Consider the following 21,987-nt stretch of genomic DNA (forward strand, 5'->3'; position numbering starts at 1 on the left):
ACCAGTCTGGGCATTAGCTCTGCCCTAAAATGGAAACCTATGTGTTGAAAAGGGTCTGTCCCCTGACAGAGGTGGGTTTTCCATCCTGTTAGTAGACGCAGGGGAAGAGTGTGGTGGCCACAGAGATGGAAGGGCCATGGCGATAAGTCACTTCCCACCATTCATGGGAATCTGCCATTCATTTCTGCCAAGCAAGAAAGTCTCCTTGTCAATGTCATAACTTTCACAAAACCAGCTGTGTGGGAATAAAATTCTCTCTGTTGGGTTTAGGAACCAGCGTCTGGTAGACTGAAAACGTACTCAAGGCAAGCTTTTCTCATGCGGTAGAATTTGGTTCTCCAAACCAGCCTTTTTCCCATCTCGCTCTTTTGTTTGGCTGGTGTAACCATCGAATTTTACATTCAGGTGGTTAAGTCAGATAATTGTGAAAGAAGTGGCGAGTGTATCGCTGTGGTGCTTCCATTGTGAATCCGGAATTGAATTGCTATTTGTTCTGGGTGACCACAGTCACTCACTAAAGAGGTTTTAACTTTCTACTTGTCCATTAAGTACCTTTGCGGCGGCACGGTGGCACAGCGGTTAGCACTGCTGCCTCACAGTGCCAGGGACCCGGGTTCAATTCCAGCCTTGGGTCACTGTCTGTGACACGGGGAGAAGTTTGCACGTTCTCTCCATGTCTGTGTGGGTTTCCTCCGGGTGCTCCGGTTTCCTCCCACGGTCCAAAGATGTGCAGGTTAGGTGGATTGGCCATGCTAAATTGCCCCTTAGTGTTAGGGGGACTAGCATGGTAGATATGTTTGGTTACGGGGATAGGATCTGGGTGGGATTCTTGTTGGTGGAGGACTGTATGGGCTGAATGGCCTCTTTCTGCACAGTAGGGATTCTATGATAAATCAGCTGTGGTTTGTGTGGATATGATTTATAGGTTCACCTATGAGCCGGGTGGTCATCAAAGCCAGGGATCTACTACAAGGTGACTTCTCGAGAACTCCAGTCAGCTTCTCCAAGCCTCATCAGGATTGAAGTCAGATTGTTGAAGGTCAACTGCATGGGTCCAAAAAGGTTTGCATGACTTCAAGTGTTATAGGGAGAGGTTGGCCAGGCTAGGACTTTATTGCTTGGAATGTAGGAGAATAAGGGGCAACCTTATTGAGGTGTATAAAATCATGAGGGGCATAGATAGGATGAACGCACATAGTCTTTTCCCAGGGAAGGGGAATTGAAAATTAGGGGGCATAGGTTTCAGGTGAGAGAGGAGAGATTTAAAAGGGACCTGAGGGGAACTTCTTCATGTTGAGGGTGGTGCGTGTATGGAATGAGCTGCCAGAGAAAGTGGCTGAGGTAGGTTCAATAGCGACATTTAAAAAGCATTTGGATAAGTACATGGATTAGAGGGATATGGGCCAATCATGGGCAATTGGGACTAGCTGGGAGGGCACCATGGTCAGCATGGACTGATTGGGCCGAAAGGCCTGTTTCCGTGCTGTATTGCTCTATGACTCTAAGTGTACCTGGGAAAGTTGGTGAGGTCCTGAGGAAACGCTTGAGTTCCCATTATTTCCAAAACAGATTGGAACAAGATGAGGGATAAGCGATCAGATTAATTCAAAACTGAATCCAGCTAAAGCTTGAATTAATCTGCGTCCCTTGCAAAAGCAGTTGTCAGAGAAACGAGAATTGATCAAACTCGGGCAACAATGAGGAAGAATGAATTTCTATTTAAAATAAAGAGTCTTTCAGTTCTTGATTTCCTGTGGGTTTTTCGAGAAATTTTGCAGGATCCTCATATTTCTTTGCTGGCTGGTTCTGTACGTTCAGTACCTCTATCTGGGTGGCTCTGATTAAAGCAGTTTCTCTTATTTAAGACCAGCGGATTGGTTTTGAATGGGTTGTAATCAGGCCCATTAAGTTACAGACTCACACACACATATGATTCACGTTATATCCCACAGCACTCAAACCCAATCTGTGTGGGAATCTTAGTGCAATTTATTTTGAGTTCTCTGTCCAAAGGCAGCTCCAATTCACAGCACCATGGGTAAGGCAATGAGGTAAGAGTCGAATCCCCGTGCTGTTGACACCAGTCTGATCCACACCAGCCTCCCCCAGGAGTCCGAGCTGCTATGCCCACATTCACATTGTGCTCTGCAGCTTGTGGGCAGTGATTTTAGGGGCTCCAATGTCTTCCCATCACGTGAATCTCTCCCACTCTTACCACCTGCCATGGGCATGCATTTGGAAGGGTTTATACTCAACTGGTGTGGCCATGTTATGAACTCCCTTGACCATCAAGTCTTGGAGTGGGACTTGAACCTGGATCTTACACACCCTCAGAGGCAGGGATGCTATCCACTGTGCCACAAGGCCTCCTACACGCAATTAGGGGAAAAATATTACAGTGATTGGGGAAAGAGCGTGGTAATAACTGACTAGCTCTATGAAAGAGCCAGCACGGACAGACATGATGGGCCGAATGGCCAAGTTCATACTTCTAATTAATTAAACAAAGCAATGGTGGCACGGCACCAGATGAACCTGCAGAGGGCCAGCACAGACCCTCCATGATGGGCAGATTGGCCTCCTCCTGTGCTGAAACCATTCTAATGATTGTGTGACCCTTCACAACCTCACCAATGTAATACAGCTCAGCTGCTTACAGTTTCTATATCTCAAAGTGATTGCGATGGGTCTTAAACAAACGAAACCCTGAAAAGACAAGTTTGTCACTGAATTCTGAAGCACCGTTCATCACGGGGAAATTCCCTCAGGGAACCTTTCTCCTGTACCTTCTGCATAAACAGTGTGTCCACACACCTTGTCGCAGAAACCACCCGAACACTTCTTAAAAGTTTGCAAACAGCTAACAGTGAGTGGGTTAAAAAGCCTGGCTCACATCAATAACTTACACTCCCAATGTAAAAGAGTTTTGTTTCATGTCTGACGATGAATTTAATTGTAGAATCCCTAAAGTGCAGAAAGAGGCCATCCAGCCCATCGAGTCTACACTGACTCTCTGACAGAGCATCTCATCCAGGCCCTCTCCCCCACCCTATCCCCGTAACCTCACACATTTCCCAAGGCTAATCCATCCACCCTACACATCTTGGAACACTAAGGGGCAATTTAGCATGGCCAATCCACTTAACCTGCACATCTTTGGAGTGTGGGAGGAAACAGGAGCACCCAGAGGAAACCCACACAGACACAGGGAGAACGCGCAAACTCTATACAGTGACCCAAGGTCGGAATTGAACTCGGGTCCCTGGCGCTGTGAAACAGCAATGATAACCACCGTGCCAACGTGCCACCAATGGCATATCTATAATATAGATATACCAGGTGCTGGTACATCAATATTATAGAACTGGGTAAGATGTACAGTACAAATGCATAGGGAGCAGTTTATCAAACTAATTTTTGACCACTTACTTCCTCAAGTATCAAAAGTAAGAGTAGAATAGCAAACTGTAAAAACTAGAATTCACACATACATTGGAAAATAATCAGGGATATCTAGAGGTTGCATGTGTTGACAAGTTGTACAGACTTTTCACAATAGATGTCTTTCAATCGCCCAGACATAGAATAGAGACGGATTCCGCGTGATTTTTTAAAAAAGAATTGATTAACTGTGGATTAATTTTAATTAATCTCTTACAAAATATAAATTGCTAGGGGCTCTGCTAGCACCCGCCAAGAGCAAGCAAGTTACAGATCTGGAAGTTACAGCCCCGAGAGACAAGACTTGATCAATCTACCTTTTTGACAAGATAGCCCTCCCGGATAACTTTCGCCTCCACTTCCATGTTGTTGCTAGTCGCCTTCACAGGCTGCAGACGGACGTGAGAATGTCAGTCAGTCGGTGCGTCTGTTATACTCACCACATCTCCCAGCCTCCCGCCCCCCCCAACTTTCTTTTGAAACTATAAGGCGCTAGTTCCTCACTGACACATTGCATCACCAGTAAAAAAGCAAGTTTCCGCTCTGTTAAAACCTCAAGAAATGATGGCTGATATGAATATCGCCTGTTCATTGAATTTGGCTGTTAGAAATGTGGTCCCCATCTCCCTCCAGACAATGTGGCATGATGGACCCTAAGCCATTCTGATGCTGCAGTCCATTTGTAGCATTTGAAATAGTTACTAAAAAATGCACTGTTTCGGCAGTCCCGCTTTGCTGGAGCCGCCGTTTAATGATTGATCTGAAAGAGGGCACCTCCGGCAGTGCAGCACACCCTCAGTACTGCACTGGATGGAGTGCCAGCCCAGATTCTGTGCTCAGGTCCTTGAAGGTAAGGCTTGCAAGCACCACCTTCCCACCCCCAGGTCAGAATGCTGCCACGGAGCCACTGATAGAGGAGGTAATTAAAACTCTCCAGCTTATGTTGTGAATGCACCAGTTCAAACACAATTTAAATATAATCGACCCCCCAGAAGACAGAGATGAGAAGAACATCAAGACACAAGAACAGCTTCTTCCCTGCTGCTGTCAGACTTTTGAATGGACCTACCTCGCATTAAGTTAATCTTTCTCTACACCCTAGCTATGACTGTAACACTACAATATGCACTCTTGTTTCCTTCTCTATGAATGGTATGCTTTGTCTGTATAGCGCCCAAGAAACAATACTTTTCACTGTATGCTAATACATGTGACAATAATAAATCAAATCCAATGTTTTCTTTCAGAGGGTTTCTTTAAATTCATTCGTGGGACATGGGCATCGCTGTCTGGCTAACATCTATTGCCCATCCCTAGTTGCCCTTGAATTGAGTGTCTTGCTCAGCCATTTCAGAGGGCAGTTGAGAATCAACCACATTGCTGTGGCTCTGGAGTCACAAGTAGGCCAGACCGGGCAAGGACGGCAGATTTCCTTCCCTAAAGGACATTAGTGAACCAGATGGGTTTTTCCAACAATGGTTTCATGGTCATCAGTAGATTTTTAATTCCAGATATTTTTCATTGAATTCAAATTCCACCATCTGCGGTGGCGGGATTCGAACCCGGGTCTCCAGAACATTAGCTGAGTTTCTGGATTAATAGTCTAGCAATAATACCACGAGGCCATCCCTCCCCTTCAGACCATGTCTTCCTCGGTATCTCCATTTAATTTGATTTGATTTATTGTTGTCACATGTATTGGTATACAGTGAAAAGTATCATTTCTTGCACGCTATACAGACAAAGCATACCGTTCATAGAGTACATAGGGGAGAAGGAAAGGGGAGGGTGCAGAATGTAGTGTTACAGTCATAGCTAGGGTGTGGAGAAAGATCAACTTAATATGAGGTAGGTCCATTCAAAAGTCTGATGGCAGCAGGGAAGAAGCTGTTCTTCAGTCGGTTGGTACGTGATCTCAGACTTTTGTATCTTTTTCCCAATGGTCCAAGGTACGTGGGGTCCTTAATTATGCTGGCTGCTTTTCCGAGGCAGCAGGAAGTGTAGATTGAGTCAATGGATGGGAGGCTGGTTTGTGTGATGGACTGGGCTACGTTCACATCCCATTGTAGTTTCTTGTGGTCTTGGTCAGAGCAGGAACCATACCAAGCTGTGATAGTTCCGGAAAGGATGCTTTCTATGGTGCATCTGTAAGGAGCAGAGACAGACTGCAGCTCACGTTTTCCCATCACATTCTGACCAAATTCAAAGCAATCTGTGGATCCCACATCAATCTCATCAGTTACAATGAATCAAAAATCCAGCAGGGGCTATCTGGATTATCATGGGATAATGAATGCAGCATGCAAAAAATGCAATTTTAATGCTAAAATAGAGTATCTTATTTATACAATGATAAAGGGTGGTATCTGATATTATGTTATACATAAAATTGCACAGTGTATACTGTTAGGAAAGTAAAACCTATAGTTAGATTCATGCTGGACAAAGGTATTTGTATGTGTGGGGGTTGGTTAAGTGCCAAATGGGTTTCTACCATGTATTGAGAGGGCTATGGCATGAAGAATAAATATAACTACAGGGGTGTTGCTTCCTAGAGAGGAATCCTTTCCTTTGTTCTTAGTTTAACTGGAAGCTAGAACAGTTGGAGACAGATCACTGAGAAGTGAACAGCTCTCAACTCTGCCAGGAGAAGATGGACAGGACGTGAGAGTTGCAAAGATGCAGGCTTCTTAAGAAACAAGATACAGTCCAGACAACCAGGGAACTGGGAAAGAAGGAAGGTTTTAGATGACTGAAGTTAAGTGAACAGAAACTAAGGTGTTGTTCAGAACAATTCAAGGATAAGTGAATAAAGTGCTCTGAGTTAAAGAGAACACTGCATTAGCTAGATTTAAAGTAGGGAGCAGATCTTAGAGGTGGCTAAAACGTTTGATGTAATTTTAATAAGAGTCTAAGAATCGAGAGTTAAATTGAGTGACCGTTTGGACAGTAGTCAAGACAAAAAAAATCATAGAATCCCATCGAGTCTGCACCGACCACAATCCCTGTAACCCCACACATTTACCCTGCTAATCCCCTGACACTGGCCATGGACTGGAGCACCCAGAGGAATCCCACGCAGACACGGGGAGAACGTGCAAACTCCACACAAACAGTGACCCAAGCTGGGAATTGAACTCGGGTCCCAGGTGCTATGAGGCAGCCGTGCTAACCACTGTGCCACCCCAAATGGTAAAGGAGTTGGTGTAAAATCCTAGACTTGATTCACTGGAGAAGTGAAGTGGAAGCTCTATTCAAGAGTAAATTGGAAAACCTGGACTGGGGTTTGATTCATACTGTTGCAATAGTCCTCTTTGGTGTAGCGAAGCTTGCTAATGCCAGTTGTGACTCAGTGCATTGTACTCTTACTCCTGAATTAAAACATTGTGGGCTGAAGCCCCATACCAGAGATGCACAATGACTGACACTCACGGGCTCTACTGGCTGAGTGCTGCACTGTTGAACTTTTACAGATGCGCCATAGAAAGCATCCTTTCTGGTTGTATCACAGCTTGGTATGGCTCCTGCTCTGTCCAAGACCACAAGAAACTACAAAAGGTCGTGATGGTAGCCCAATCCATCACACAAACCAGCCTCCCATCCATTGACTCTGTCTACACTTCCCGCTGCCTCGGCAAAGCAGCCAGCATAATTAAGGACCCCACAGACCCCGGATATTCTCTCTTCCACCTTCTTCCATCAGGAAAAAGATACAAAGGTCTGAGATCACGTACCAACTGACTCAAGAATAGCTTCTTCCCTGCTGCCATCAGACTTTTGAATGGGCCTACCTTGCATTAAGTTGATCTTTCTCTACACTCTAGCTATAACTGTAACACTACATTCTGCACCCTCCCCTTTCCTTCTCTATGAACGGTATGCTTTGTCTCAAGCACTCAAGAAACAGTACTTTTCACTGTATATTAATACAAATCAAATCAAATCTCTTGAATGAGATATTAAACTGCCCTCTCGGTTGGGTCCCAAAGATCCCATGACACCAGCTTGAAGGGGAGCAGAAGATTTCTCCCCAGTGTCTTGGTCAATATTTATCCCTCAGTCAACAGCACAAGAAACAGATGACCACATTGCTATTTGTGGGAGCTTGCTGTGCATCAATTGGCTCCACGGTTCCTCCATTAGATCAATGCCTCTGCTCATAAATGTACTACATTGGTTGCAAAATACCTTGGGACACTCTGAGGTTTAAAGTTTATTTATTAGTGTCACAAGTAGGCTTACATTAACACTGCAATGAAGTTACTGTGAAAATCCCCTAGCACCACTCCGGCGCCTGTTCGGGTTACACTGAGGGAGAATTTAGCACGGCCAATGCACCCTAACCAGCACGTCGTTTGGACTGTGGGAGGAAACCGGAGCACCCGGAGGAAACCCACGCAGACACGGGGAGAACATGCAGACTCTGTCCAGACAGTGACCCAAGCCGGGAAGCTAACCTGGGTCCCTGGCACTGAGAGGCAGCAGTGCTAACCACTGTGCCACCGTGCCGCCCCATGGTGTGCTATAGAAAGGTGCTATAGAAATGCAAGTTTCCATGCAAAAGTTGTGAAAGGTGCTACAGAAATGCAAGTCTTCCCTTGCGATTTGCTTTGTAGGTATATACTACAATGTTCATTCTCAGTTTTGAGATTTACTGTCGCTTTCTGGGCCACAAGCGTTTGCTGCAGTCTCCTCTCAGTTGTCCTAATTTACTGTAATGCTGTTGTTTATTGTCAGGGTATTTTACAATGTTATACCTTATTGTGCAGACTGACCATCATATCATTCCTCTGCCTCAGTGGTTATCTCCCACTGGTTTATGTTAAATGTCTCCACTGCTCCTGCTTCTCACATCCGTTCACTTTCACACAGGGATTATTCATTCCCTACCATTGTCACACACGGTTTATGCAAAACAGATATCTCACCTGTGAAGCACTTTGGGACCTGTTGCTACATTTAAGATGCTATCTCAATGTAAATTGTTGTTTAGTTACAGTCCTGAATGAAAGCAACAGGGAGGGGGTGGCACAGTGGTATTTTCACTGGACTAGTAATGTTCTGGGGTTACCCAGGTCTGAATGAGGACAGATCATAGAATCATAGAATCCTATAATGCAGAAGGAAGCCATTCAGCCCATCGAGTCTGCACTGACCACAATCCCACCCGGGCCCTATCCTCACAACCGCATGCATTTACCCTAGCTAATCCCCCTGACACTAAGGGGCAATTTAGCATGGCCAATCCACCTAACCCGCACATCTGTGGGAGGAAACCAGAGCACCCGGAGGAAACCCACGCAGACACAGGGAGAATGTGACCCAAGCCGGGAATCGAACCTGGGATCCTGGCGCTGTGGGGCAGCAGTGCTAACTACTGTGCCACCATGCCACCCCAAGGTGAAATTCAATTTAAAAATCTGTGTAATGATGACCAGGAAGTCGTAAAAACCCAACTGGTTCTGTTGTCCTTACCTGGTCTGGCCTCCATGTGACTCTAGATCTACAGCAATGCTCTTAAGTCATAGAATCATAGAATCCCTACAGTGAAGAAGGAGGCCATTTAGCCCATCGAGCCTGCACCGACAACAAACCCACCCAGGTCCTATCCACATAACCCCTTGTATTTACTCTGCTAATCCCCTTGGCGCTAAGTGGCAATTTAGCATGGCCAACCACCTAACATGCACATCTTTGGAGATGCCCTCTGAAATGACCTATCAGGCCTTTGAAGGGATGGGCAATAAATCCGAACCCAGCTGGTGATGCCCACATCCATGATTTAAAAAAAATAAACAGTATGGTTTTCTCTTCACTTTGCCTCTATGCTCTGTTGTAATACATTTCGTTGTTAGTATGAATTTAGATAAATTAAGAGCAAATGCCCACATCCTGTCCAGAAAACTCATTACTTGCACATTTATTTCATGATGTTATCCTGCTTATACGCAAATGCAGATCCTTGCTGTAATACTAGGACTGCAATTGAAATAGATGTGGAAGAACATGGTAAAATGTTTGACCCAAGCTTTTGATTTGTAGAAGAGGAATCGTACCTGGAATTGGCAGACTTTAGATTAAGTAACATTTGGCGATACACGTGCATTTTTCATAACCCAACCTTCCGTCGGTAGTGAATCTAATTCCCTACTCATGTACAAACCACTGCTATTTGAGAGATGTGACCTGGGATTATATATAAATGACTAGAGCGAATTTAGACAAAGACAGGGTTATAAAAGCAGCTTTTACGTAATAGCTTTTGCTGGTATATATGTGTAACATCCTCTCTTGTAAGTGTGATTGGAGGGCCAGCTATAAATCAAAGCTTTTTAAAAATACATTTGGTTAACCTTTGGGCAAGTTCTTCGTGTGTGGATGTTTAATAATTTATCGTGAGGCCACAACTGGAGTATTATAAGTTCATAAGATATAGGAGTGGAATTAGGCCATTCGGCCCATCGAGTCCACTCCACCATTCGATCATGGCTGATATGCTCCTCATCCCTATTTTCCTGCCTTCTCCCCATAACCCTTCAACCCCATTCCCAATTAAAAATCTGTCTAACTCCTCCTTAAATTTACTCACTGTCCCAGCATCCATTGCACTTTGGGGTAGCGAATTCCACAGATTCACAACCCTTTGGGAGCAGTAGTTTCTCCTCACTTTGTTTTGATCATCAAATTATAGGAAGGACACAATTACTCTGGAGAGAGCGCAGAGGAGGTTTACAAGAATGTGGCCAGGGCTGGAAAAGTGTATCTATGAGGAGTGATTGGATAGGTTGGGGTTATTTTCCTTGGAACAAAGAAAGCTGAGGGTGACTTGGTTGAGGTGTACACAAGTATGAGAGGAAAAGATAGAGTGGACAGGATAAAATTGTTTCTCTTGGTGGAGAATTCTAGAACCAGGGGACATAGATTCAGGATAAGTGGCAGAAGGTGTAGAAGGGGGCATGAGGAAGAATTTGTTTTATGCAGAGGGTGGTGGGTGTCTAGAATTCACTGCCCACGTTGGTGGTGGAGGCAGAGACCCTAAACTCTTTTAAAAAATTTATTTATTTATTAGTATCACCAGTAGGCTTACATTAACACTGCAATGAAGTTACTGTAAAAATCCTCGAGTCACCGCACTCCAACACCTGTTCGGGTACACTGAGGGAGAATTTAGCATGGCCAATGCACTCAACCAGCACGTCTTTCGGACTGTGGGAGGAAACCGGAGCAAACCCACGCAGACACCGGGGAGAACATGCAAACTCTGCACAGACCCAAATCGGGAATCCAACCCGTGTCTCTGGCACTACAGAGCCTTCAACATTCCCCGGAGCGGAGAAGCTATGACATCTTCTCCGGAACCTTCAACATGTCATTGTTGAAGACGAACATCTTGCCAAGGCCGTCCCCACACCCCCACTTCTTGCCTTCAAACAACCGCACAACCTCAAATAGACCATTGTCTGCAGCAAACTACCCAGCCTTCAGGAGAATAGTGATCACGACACCACACAACCCTGCCACAGCAACCTCTGCAAGACGTGCCGGATCATCGACACGGATGCCATCGTCTCATGTGAGAACACCATCTACCAGGTACATGGTACATACATTTGCAACTCGGCCAACGTTGTCTACCTGATACGCTGCAGGAAAGGATGTCCCGAGGCATGGTACATTGGGGAGACCATGCAGACGCTACAATGGATGAATGAATATCACTCAACAATCACCAGGCAGGAGTGTTCTCTTCCTGTTAGGGAACACGTCAGCGGTCACGGGCATTCGGCCTCTGATCTTCGGGTAAGCGTTCTCCAAGGTGGCCTTCACGACACACAACAACGCAGAGTCACTGAGCAGAGACTGATAGCCACGTTCCGCACACATGAGGACGGCCTCAACCGGGATCTTGGGTTCATGTCACACTATCTGTAACCCCCATGACTTGCCTGGGCTTGCAAAATCTCACTAACTGTCCTGGCTGGCAACAATATCTTTTTTACCATCTTTTTAACCTGTGCTTAACCCTCTCTCCACTCACACTGTCTGTATCTTTAAGACTTGATTACCTGTAAAGACTTGCATTCCAACCATTATTTTGTAAATTGAGTTTATGTCTTTATATACCCTGTTTGTGAATAGAACTCCCACTCACCTGATGAAGGGACAGTGCTCCGAAAGCTAGTGGCTTGTGCTACCAAATAAACCGTTTGGACTTTAACCTGGTGTTGTGAGACTACTTACTATGAGGCAGCAGTGCTAACCTCTGTGCCACCCCGGATTTACACCTTCGATGCTGCAAAGCTACAGGGCTTTGAGCCGGGTGTAGGAAGGTGGGATTGGAAACGTCACCTGGGTGTCCTCCGACTGGCATGGGCAAGATGGACCGAATGGCCTCCTTCCTGCCTCAACCTTTCTACATCGTGGCAAGGACTCATTCTGCAGTCGTGGTGTATTGTATGTAACAAATATTCAATAACGTGGATGTTGGAAAAATCTGGAATAAAATAAATTTGCTGTGTTAATGTAAGCTTACTTGTGACACTAATAAATAAACGTTAAAAAAAATGCAGGGGGCCCTGAGGGGGTGAGCAGCCGGCGGGGGGGCAGGGGGGGGGGGGGGTGCAGGATCTGTGGAGAGAGAAATACACATTTTCCATAACATATATGCTATTGTTGTGTGAATATTAATTCAGGAGCCTCTTACCCCCAGACTGAGATTGTATTGTAAGTTTTTGCATTTGTGCACAATGTATAAAGATGAGGATATTAAATGCATGCTTACTGCTCTCAAGCATTGCTTTTCATGAGGCACTATCCTCCTGGCAGTGTAGTGCTGACGTTTGTGTATTGCAGCAAAGGGATTATGTCTGCTATCAGTGTGGATTTAGCCCTGCCGGCTTGATGTTTGCAGCCCCTTGCTAGTGCAGTCGGCAGCCACTGAAGGATTTCTACTGGCCCTGCTTCATTGCCCATGGGGTAAAGGAGACAGAAGCTCCATCTATTTCCATTTGCTCCCCTCTCTCCTCTCTCACCTCCAGCACTGAAGATCCCAGTCCTTTCCCCACCTGCCACTCTCCCCAAGCGCCAGACATGGGGGAAATTCCCAGCATAGTGAAAATCGCCGTCTCCCTGAAAATCCAACCCGGAGACGGCCCGGTGTATTTCAAAGTGGACGGTCAGCGCTTCGGACAGAACCGGACCATCAAGCTGCTAACGGGAGCCAAGTACAAGGTCACCATCCTACTCAAACCGGGTGTGGTGTCCGCCAAGTGAGTATGAGAAAGGGGGGAGTTTACCCTGGAGAGTGTGGGGCGGTGTATTAGGACAAGTCTGTGCTATTGTCAAATGTGGCTTTTGCTATTTATCCTGTAAATTGTTAAGAATCTCCTGCAGTCCCTGGACAACCTTGCTTGAGGATTCCTGGGGCAATCTATTATTTTGAGCTTGAGCTACTGAGCTTCCTGCAGGAAGGAGATGATAATCTTTTCTCTCCTTTTCCTATCGCATTATCAGCACTCCCCACCATCCAGAAGTCTGATTACATCTTGATTCTTGTTTGATAACTGCAAGATTGCAACAGTAACAATTTAAAGAAAAAACCACACTACCTCTAACAGATTTTTAAAAAATGCTTAATCTGCTGTATATTTGCATCAATGGCTCTTGTGCTACAACCAGTGGCTGGCTCGTAACAAGCAGCAGAAGGTATAGGGCAGATTGTAAAGCAGGCTAGAGGTGCCAAAAGGCATTGAGTAAAGTGGACCCCTTAATGGGCCACCCACCGTTAGCTGCAACCAGATAGATCCCCTTCTCTCTCTCTCTCTCTCAAGCGGAGAGCCTGCTTTTAATGCATTAAATATTTACTATTTTTGCCTGATAGATGTGTAATGTATAGCCTCGCCTGCAATGCTATTCATTATTAACACTCTGCATAGGTCAAGATCGGCCCGATCTTCGATTGATCAGAATCATAGAATCGCTACAGTGCAGAAGGAGGCCATTCGGCCCATTGTAGTCTGCACTGACCACAATCCCACCCAGGCCCTATCCCCATGACCCCATGCATTCACCTTGACTCTGAGGGGCAATTTAGCATGGCCAATCCACCTAACCTGCACATCTTTGGGACTGTGGGAGGAAACCAGAGCACCCGGAGGAAACCTACGCAGACGCAGGGAGAATGTGCAAACACCACACAGACAGTAAAAATGACAGACTACAAAAATGTGCGAGTTAGGTTGATTGAATAGAATAGAAGAATAGAAACCCTACAGTGCAGAAGGAGGCCATTCGGCCCATCGAGTCTGCACCAACCACAATCCCACCCAGGCACTACCCCCACATATTTTACCCACTAATCCCTCTAACCTACGCATCCCAGGACTCTAAGGGGCAATTTTTTTCAACCTGGTCAATCAACCTAACCCGCACATCTTTGGACTGTGGGAGGAAACCGGAGCACCCGGAGGAAACCCACGCAGACACGAGGAGAATGTGCAAACTCCACACAGACAGTGACCCGAGCCGGGAATCAAACCTGGGACCCTGGAGCTGTGAAGCAGCAGTGCTAACCACTGTGCTACCTTGGCCATGCTAAATTGCCCCTTAGTGTCAGGGAAACTGGCTAGGGTAAATACACGGGGTTATGGGGATAGGGCCTGGGTGGGATTGTGGTCGATACAAACTTGATGGGCCGAATGGCCTCCTTCTGCACTGTATGATTCTATGTAACCCAAGCCAGGATTCAAACCTGTGTCCCTGGCACTGTGAGGCAGCAGTGTTAGGCGCTGTGAGGCAGCAGTGTTAACCACTGTGCCACCGTGCCTTTCCTCCAAAATGCACAAGCATCTCAAATCTTGCTTCTTTCATTTGCCCACCCCCTCCCCCATGCCCTGTTGTGTTGTGGTTAAACTGCAAAAGGTGCTGAACAGGGCAATGGATCATCAGCTGAAGGGAGAGCCTTGTTTGATTTCAGGTCCATGATGATCGGGGCAGTGCCTGTTGCCCTGGAAGAGAAATCCAGGGACCCGCAGGTGGTGGATTACACTGGCACCTATGACACGGAAGGAGTGGCTCACACCAAAAGCGGGGAGCGCCAACCCCTGCAGGTTCATATCCAGGTAAGAAACAGCAAGGTTTACAAGGCACTGTTCAGATTGTCTCTGATTTTAATCTTCGACATTTGTTAAATCCCGTTTGGGGATAGCGAGAGGAAAGAGATAATATTAAAGTGTTAAAATGAAGAACAGGCGAGTGAACACATACACCGACATTTTCATTCTGTGTTACACTGGGAATTGTGGATTGCTTAGCGACCCAGCTAGCTCCCTCAGGGATTTTCTATTCCAAAGGATGTTGCATTTTCCATTAATTATTTTGCGAGATTCTGCATTATTGAAACGACAGTTCCCAATATTCTCCGAGACCATTGAATTCAGAGTTTAAAGAAAACAAAAAGCTTTCTATAAATCAAAAGTTGGGTGGCAGAATATTAATTGCAGGCAGGATTGTGGTTTGGATCACTAGCCTTTTACTGTTGCTGTTTCCATAGTGTGATCTTGAAGGGCAGCACAGTGGTGCAATGGTTAGCACTGCTGCCTCACAGCACCAGGGACCCGGGTTTGATTCCAGCCTTGGGTCACTGTCTATGTGGAATTAGTACATTCTCCCAGTGTCTGCGTGGGTTTCCTCCGGATGCTCCGGTTTCCTCCCACAGTCCAAAGATGTGCGGGTTAGGTTGATTGGCCATGCTAAATTGCCCCTTAATTGCCCCTCAGGGGGATTTCGAGGATAAATATGTGTGATTTTTGAAGGGTGGCATGGTGGCTTGCACTGCTGCCTCACAGCAACAGAGACCTGGGTTCGATTACAGCCACGGGCGACTGTTTGTGTGGAATTTGCATGTTCTCCCCATGTCTGTGTGGGTTTCCTCTGGGTGCTCCGGTTTCCTCCCACAGTCCAAAGCTGTGCAAGCTAGGTGGGTTGGCCATGCTACATTGTCCCTTAGTGTCCCAAGATGTGTAGATTAGGGGAATTGGTGGGGTTAGTATGTGGGGTTTACTGGGATAGGGCCTGGGTGGGATGCCATGTCAGCAAATCAGTGCAGACTCAATGGGTTGTAGGGATTCTATGATCAATGTTCCTATCCATGGTCTATCCTTTGTGCGGTGTGTTTTTAAAATTCTACCAGGTTGCCCCCTTTATAGAACCAGAGCTGGGTCCTTCAGCACCTCCTCCATCAGAGGATCTAAAAGGACATTGACGACCATGGACTTCCAGGGGATTTGTCCATAATTATGCTTGACTAAAGGCTACAGTGGCCTTCAGCAGACCAGGCAACTCTCCATAAGACCATAAAATGTAGGCCCATATTCTGCCACCCAACTTTTGATGGGTCATTTGGCCCATTGAGTCTGCTTTACCATTCAATTAGATCATGACTGATCCGGTATGATAAGCATCAGCTCCATTTTCCCGTCTTTTCTCCATAACGGCATAGTGGCGCAATGGTTAGCATTGCTGCCTCACAATGCAAGGGACCTGGGTTCAATTCCAGCCTCGGGTGATTGTGTGGAGTTTGCATGTTCTCCCCATGTCTGTGTTGGTTTCCTCCGGGTGCTTTGGTTTCCCCCCACAATCCGAAAATGTGCAGGTTAGGTGGATTGACCATGCTAAATTGCCCCTTAGTGTCCCAAGATGTGTAGGTTAGGGTGGTTACTAGGGTAAGTGCATGGAGTTATGGGGATAGGAATGGACCTGGGAATGATGCAGACTCGATGGGCTGAGAGGCCTCCTTTCTGCACTGTAAGATTCTATTACCCTTTGATTCCCTTACTGCTTAAAAATCTGTCTATCTCAGCCTTGAACATACTTAACAACCCAGCCTCTACAGCCCTCTGCGGTAAAGAATTCCACACATTCACTACCCTCTGAGAGAAGAAATTCCTCCTCATCTTTGCTTTATATGGGTGACCCCCCTTACTCTGAGATTGTCAGGCAAGGAGGAATTGGTAGGGCTAGGGAACCGTGGTGCACCAAAAAAGTTTCTTTGTTGGTTAAAAAGAAAAAGGAGGCTTATGTTCGGATGAGACGTGAGCACTCGGGTAGTGCACTAGAAAGCTTTAGATTGGCTAAGAGGGAGTTGAAGAGCGAGCTTAGAAGGGCTAAAAGGGGACATGAGAAGACTTTGGCGGATAGGGTTAAAGAGAATCCTAAGGCGTTCTATAGGTATGTCAAGAACAGAAGGTTGGTTAGGGCAAGTTTAGGGCCAGTTATAGATGGCAGAGGGAAGTTATGTGTGGAACCGGAGGAGATTGGTGAAGCATTGAACCAATATTTCTCTTCGGTGTTCACGCAAGGGGACATGAATATAGCTGAGGAGGACACTGGGTTGCAAGGGAGTAGAATAGACAGTATTACAGTTGATAAGGAGGATGTGCAGGATATTCTGGAGGGTCTGAAAATAGATAAATCCCCTGGTCCGGATGGGATTTATCCAAGGATTCTCTGGGAGGCAAGAGAAGTGATTGCAGAGCCTCTGGCTCTGATCTTCAGGTCGTCGTTGGCCTCTGGTATAGTACCAGAAGATTGGAGGTTAGCGAATGTTGTCCCATTGTTTAAGAAGGGGAACAGAGACTTCCCCGGGAATTATAGACCGGTGAGTCTCACTTCTGTTGTCGGCAAGATGTTGGAAAAAATTATAAGGGATAGGATTTATAGTTATTTGGAGAGTAATGAATTGATAGGTGATAGTCAGCATGGTTTTGTGGCAGGTAGGTCGTGCCTTACTAACCTTATTGAGTTTTTTGAGAAAGTGACCAAGGAGGTGGATGGGGGCAAGGCAGTGGACGTGGTATATATGGATTTTAGTAAGGCGTTTGATAAGGTTCACCATGGTAGGCTTCTGCAGAAAATGCAGATGTATGGGATTGGGGGTGATCTAGGAAATTGGATCAGGAATTGGCTAGCGGATAGGAAACAGAGGGTGGTGGTTGATAGTAAATATTCATCATGGAGTGCGGTTACAAGTGGTGTACCTCAGGGATCTGTTTTGGGGCCACTGCTGTTTGTAATATTTATTAATGATCTGGATGAGGGTATAGTTGGGTGGATTAGCAAATTTGCTGATGACACCAAAGTCGGTGGTGTGGTAGACAGTGAGGAAGGGTGTCGTAGTTTGCAGGAAGACTTAGACAGGTTGCAAAGTTGGGCCGAGAGGTGGCGGATGGAGTTTAATGCGGAGAAGTGTGAGGTAATTCACTTTGGTAGGAATAACAGATGTGTTGAGTATAGGGCTAACGGGAGGACTTTGAATAGTGTGGAGGAGCAGAGGGATCTAGGTGTATGTGTGCATAGATCCCTGAAAGTTGGGAATCAAGTAGATAAGGTTGTTAAGAAGGCATATGGTGTCTTGGCGTTTATTGGTAGGGGGATTGAATTTAGGAGTCGTAGCGTTATGTTGCAACTGTACACAACTCTGGTGCGGCCGCACTTGGAGTACTGTGTGCAGTTCTGGTCCCCACATTACAGGAAGGATGTGGAGGCTTTGGAGAGGGTGCAGAGGAGGTTTACCAGGATGTTGCCTGGTATGGAGGGGAGATCCTATGAGGAGAGGCTGAGGGATTTGGGATTGTTTTCGCTGGAAAGGCGGCGGCTAAGAGGGGATCTTATTGAAACATATAAGATGATTAGAGGTTTAGATAGGGTGGATAGTGATAGCCTTTTTCCTCTGATGGAGAAATCCAGCACGAGGGGGCATGGCTTTAAATTGAGGGGGGGTAGTTATAGAACCGATGTCAGGGGTAGGTTCTTTACCCAGAGGGTGGTGAGGGATTGGAATGCCCTGCCAGCATCAGTAGTAAATGCGCCTAGTTTGGGGGCGTTTAAGAGATCCGTAGATAGGTTCATGGACGAAAAGAAAGTGGTTTAGGTTGGAGGGTCACAGTTTTTTTTTAACTGGTCGGTGCAACATCGTGGGCCGAAGGGCCTGTTCTGCACTGTAATGTTCTATGTTCTATGTTCTATTATGCCGACTGGTCCGAGACTCTTCCACAAGGGGAAACAACATCTCAGCATCTACCCTGTCAAGCCCTCCTAGAATCCTATATATCTCAATAAGGTCATCTCTCATTCTTCTAAACTCCAATGAGTACAGGCCCAACCTGCTCAACCTCTCTTCAGAAGAAAATCCTTCCATACCCCGGATCAACCTAGTGAACCTTCCCTGGACTGCCTCCATTGTCAGTATATTTTTCCTTAGGTAAGGGGACCAAAACTGTTCTCAGTATTCTAGGTGTGGTCTAACTAGTGCCTTGTATAGTTTTACCAAGACTTTCCTATATCTATACTCCATTCCCTTTGAAATAAAGGCTAACATTCCATTTGCCTTCCCTATGACCTGCTGAACTTGCAAGCTAGCTTTTTGTGATTGTGCACAAGGACCCCCAATCCCTCTGTGCTGCAACATTCTGCAGTCTTTCTCCATTTAAATAATATTCAGCTCCTGTATTTGTCCTCCCAAAGTGCATAACTTCACATTTTGCTACATTAGATTCCTGTCTAAATCCCTCTGTCGACTCTTTGTGTCAGTCTCACCACTTCCTTCCCACCTATTTTTGTGTCATCCGCAAACTTGGCAACAGTATATTCACTGCCCTCATCCAAGTCTTTCATATGTATTGTAAATAATTGTGATGCTGGCACTGATCTCTGTGCACCCCACTAGTTACAGGTTGCCATCCTGAAAATGCCCCTCTTATCCTAACTCTGTCTACTATCAGTTAGCCAATCCTCTAACCATGCTAATATACTACCCCCAACACCATGGGTTCTTATCTTATTAAGTAACCTTGTGTGCAGCACTTCCTCAAATTTCTTTTTGCAAATCAAAGTGCATTACATCTACTGTTTCTCCTTTATCTATCCTGCTTGTTACCACTTCAAATAATTCAAATAAGTTTGTCAGGCATGATTTCCCCTGAATCTCCTTGATTATGTTACGTACTCTAACATTTTCCCAATGCTAACTGGCCTACAGTTACTTGTTTTTTCATCTCCCTCCCTTTTTGAATAAGGGCCTTATATTGGCAGTTTTCCAATCCTCTGGGATTTTTCCAGAATTTAAGAATCTTTGGAAGAATATTACCAATGCATCGACTATCTCTGTAGCTACTGCCTTTAAAACCCATGGATGCAACCCATTAGGCCAGGGGACTTATCATGTTTCAGCCACATTAATTTCCCTAGTACGTCTTCTCTAGTCACAGTTATTGTATTTATTTCCTCCCAATCCCCCTTTTTGCCCCTTGATTATTTAGTATTTTTGGAATGTTATAAGTGTCTTCCACCATGAAAATCAACACAACATATTTATTTAACCTCTCTGCCATTTCCTGGTTCCCCATTATTATCTCTCCTGTCTCATTCTCTAAGGGGCCTGTGTTCACTTTGGCCTCGCTCTTCCTTTTTATATATTTAAAGAAGCTCTTACAGTCCATTTTCACATTTCTTGCTAGTTGACACTTATAGTTTATCTTTTTTGGTTCATCTGTTGTTCGTTTTTAAAACTTGCCCAATCCTCTGACTTAGGCAGGGAGGAAATGGCCGAGTGAGGGAACCATGGTTCACAAAAGAGGTTGAATGTCTTGTCAAGAGGAAAAAGGAAGCGTATGTAAGAATGAGAAAATAAGGTTCAGTTGGGTCGCTTGAGGGGTACAAGGTAGCAAGGAATGAGCTAAAAAAAGGGCTTAGGAGAGCTAGGAGGGGGCATGAGAAGTCCTTGGCGGGTCGGATCAAGGAAAACCCCAAGGCTTTTTACTCTTATGTGAGGAATAAAAGAATGAACAGGGTGAGGTTAGGGCCGGTCAAGGACAGTAGTGGGAACTTGTGCATGGAGTCAGAAGAGATAGGAGAGGCGATGAATGAATACTTTTCTTCAGTGTTCACCAAGGAGAGGGGCCATGTTTTTGAGGATGAGATACAGGCTGATAGGCTGGAGGAGGGAGATGTTCTGAGGGAAGATGTATTAGCAATTTTGAAAAACCTGAGGGTCGATAAGTCCTCTGAGCCAGATGGGATATATCCTAGGATTCTTCGGGAGGCAAGGGATGAGATTGCAGAGCCTTTGGCTTTGATCTTTGGGTCCTCACTGTCCACGGGGATAGTGCCAGAGGACTGGAGAGTGGCGAATGTTGTTCCTCTGTTCAAGAAAGGAAATAGGAATGACCCTGGCAATTATAGGCCAGTTAGTCTTACTTCGGTGGTCGGTAACTTAATGGAAAAGGTCCTGAGGGATAGGATTTATGACCATTTGGAAAGATGCAGCTTAATCCGGGATAGTCAACACGGATTCGTGAAGGGGAAGTCTTGCCTCTCGAATTTGATTGAATTCTTTGAGGAGGTAACTAAGTGTGTAGATGAAGGTAGAGCAGTTGATGTCGTATACATGGATTTTAGTAAGGCGTTTGATAAGGTTCCCCATGGTCGGCTCATGAAGAAAGTAAGGAAATGTGGGATAGCGAGAAATTTGGCCAATTGGATGAGTAACTGGCTATCTCATAGAAGTCATGATGTGGAGATGCCGGCGTTGGACTGGGGTAAACACAGTAAGAAGTTTAACAACACCAGGTTAAAGTCCAACAGGTTTATTTGGTAGCAAAAGTCACACAAGCTTTCGGAGCTGCAAGCACCTTCTTCAGGTGAGTGGGAATTCTGTTCACAAACAGAGCATATAAAGACACAAACTCAATTTACATGAATAATGGTTGGAATGCGAATACTTACAACTAATCAATTCTTTAAGAAACAAAACAACGTAAGTGGAGAGAGCATCAAGACAGGCTAAAAAGATGTGTATTGTCTCCAGACAAGACAGCCAGTGAAGCTCGGCAGGTCCAGGCAACTGTGGGTGTTACAGATAGTGTGACATGAACCCAATATCCCAGTTGAGGCCGTCCTCGTGTGTGCGGAACTTGGCTATCAGTTTCTGCTCAGCGACTCTGCGCCGTCGTGTGTCACGAAGGCCGCCTTGGAGAACGCTTACCCAAATATCAGAGGCCAAATGCCCGTGACCGCTGAAGTGCTCCCCAACAGGAAGAGAACAGTCTTGCCTGGTGATTGTCGAGCGGTGTTCATTCATCCCTTGTCGCAGCGTCTGCATAGTTTCCCCAATGTACCCTGCCTCGGGACATCCTTTCCTGCAGCGTATCAGGTAGACAACGTTGGCTGAGTTGCAAGAGTAGGTACCGTGTACCTGGTGAATGGTGTTCTCACGTGAGATGATGGCATCTGTGTCGATGATCCGGCACGTCTTGCAGAGGTTGCTGTGGCAGGGTTGTGTGGTGTCGTGGTCACTGTTCTCCTGAAGGCTGGGTAGTTTGCTGCGGACAATGGTCTGTTTGAGGTTGTGCCGTTGTTTGAAGGCAAGAAGTGGGGGTGTGGGGATGGCCACACCCCCACTTCTTGCCTTCAAACTACGGCACAACCTCAAACAGACCATTGTCCGCAGCAAACTACCCAGCCTTCAGGAGAACAGTGACCACGACACCA

At 45.8% G+C, this 21,987-nt stretch overlaps 2 protein-coding genes across 3 annotated transcripts in view; one reads left to right on the forward strand and one right to left on the reverse strand.

Moving 5' to 3' along the window:
• plek (pleckstrin) overlaps positions 1-3,902 on the reverse strand; it is a 48,153-nt gene extending 44,251 nt beyond the window's left edge. For both annotated transcript variants that reach the window (XR_013499691.1, XM_078230390.1), the window contains exon 1: positions 3,759-3,902. Coding sequence is in view for 1 of the 2 variants with exons in the window: in XM_078230390.1 (XP_078086516.1) it covers positions 3,759-3,806 (48 nt within the window). In the remaining variant the exon portion in view is untranslated. The remainder of the gene's footprint in view (positions 1-3,758) is intronic.
• Positions 3,903-12,290: 8,388 nt separating this feature from the next.
• LOC144504858 (CB1 cannabinoid receptor-interacting protein 1-like) overlaps positions 12,291-21,987 on the forward strand; it is a 30,263-nt gene continuing 20,566 nt past the window's right edge. The window contains exons 1-2 of the mRNA XM_078230615.1: positions 12,291-12,710; positions 14,417-14,561. Of these exons, the coding sequence (XP_078086741.1) occupies positions 12,532-12,710; positions 14,417-14,561 (324 nt within the window). The 5' untranslated portion in view covers positions 12,291-12,531. The remainder of the gene's footprint in view (positions 12,711-14,416; positions 14,562-21,987) is intronic.

Source organism: Mustelus asterias, chromosome 15, assembly GCF_964213995.1.
Source record: "Mustelus asterias chromosome 15, sMusAst1.hap1.1, whole genome shotgun sequence".
NCBI lineage: Eukaryota > Metazoa > Chordata > Chondrichthyes > Carcharhiniformes > Triakidae > Mustelus > Mustelus asterias.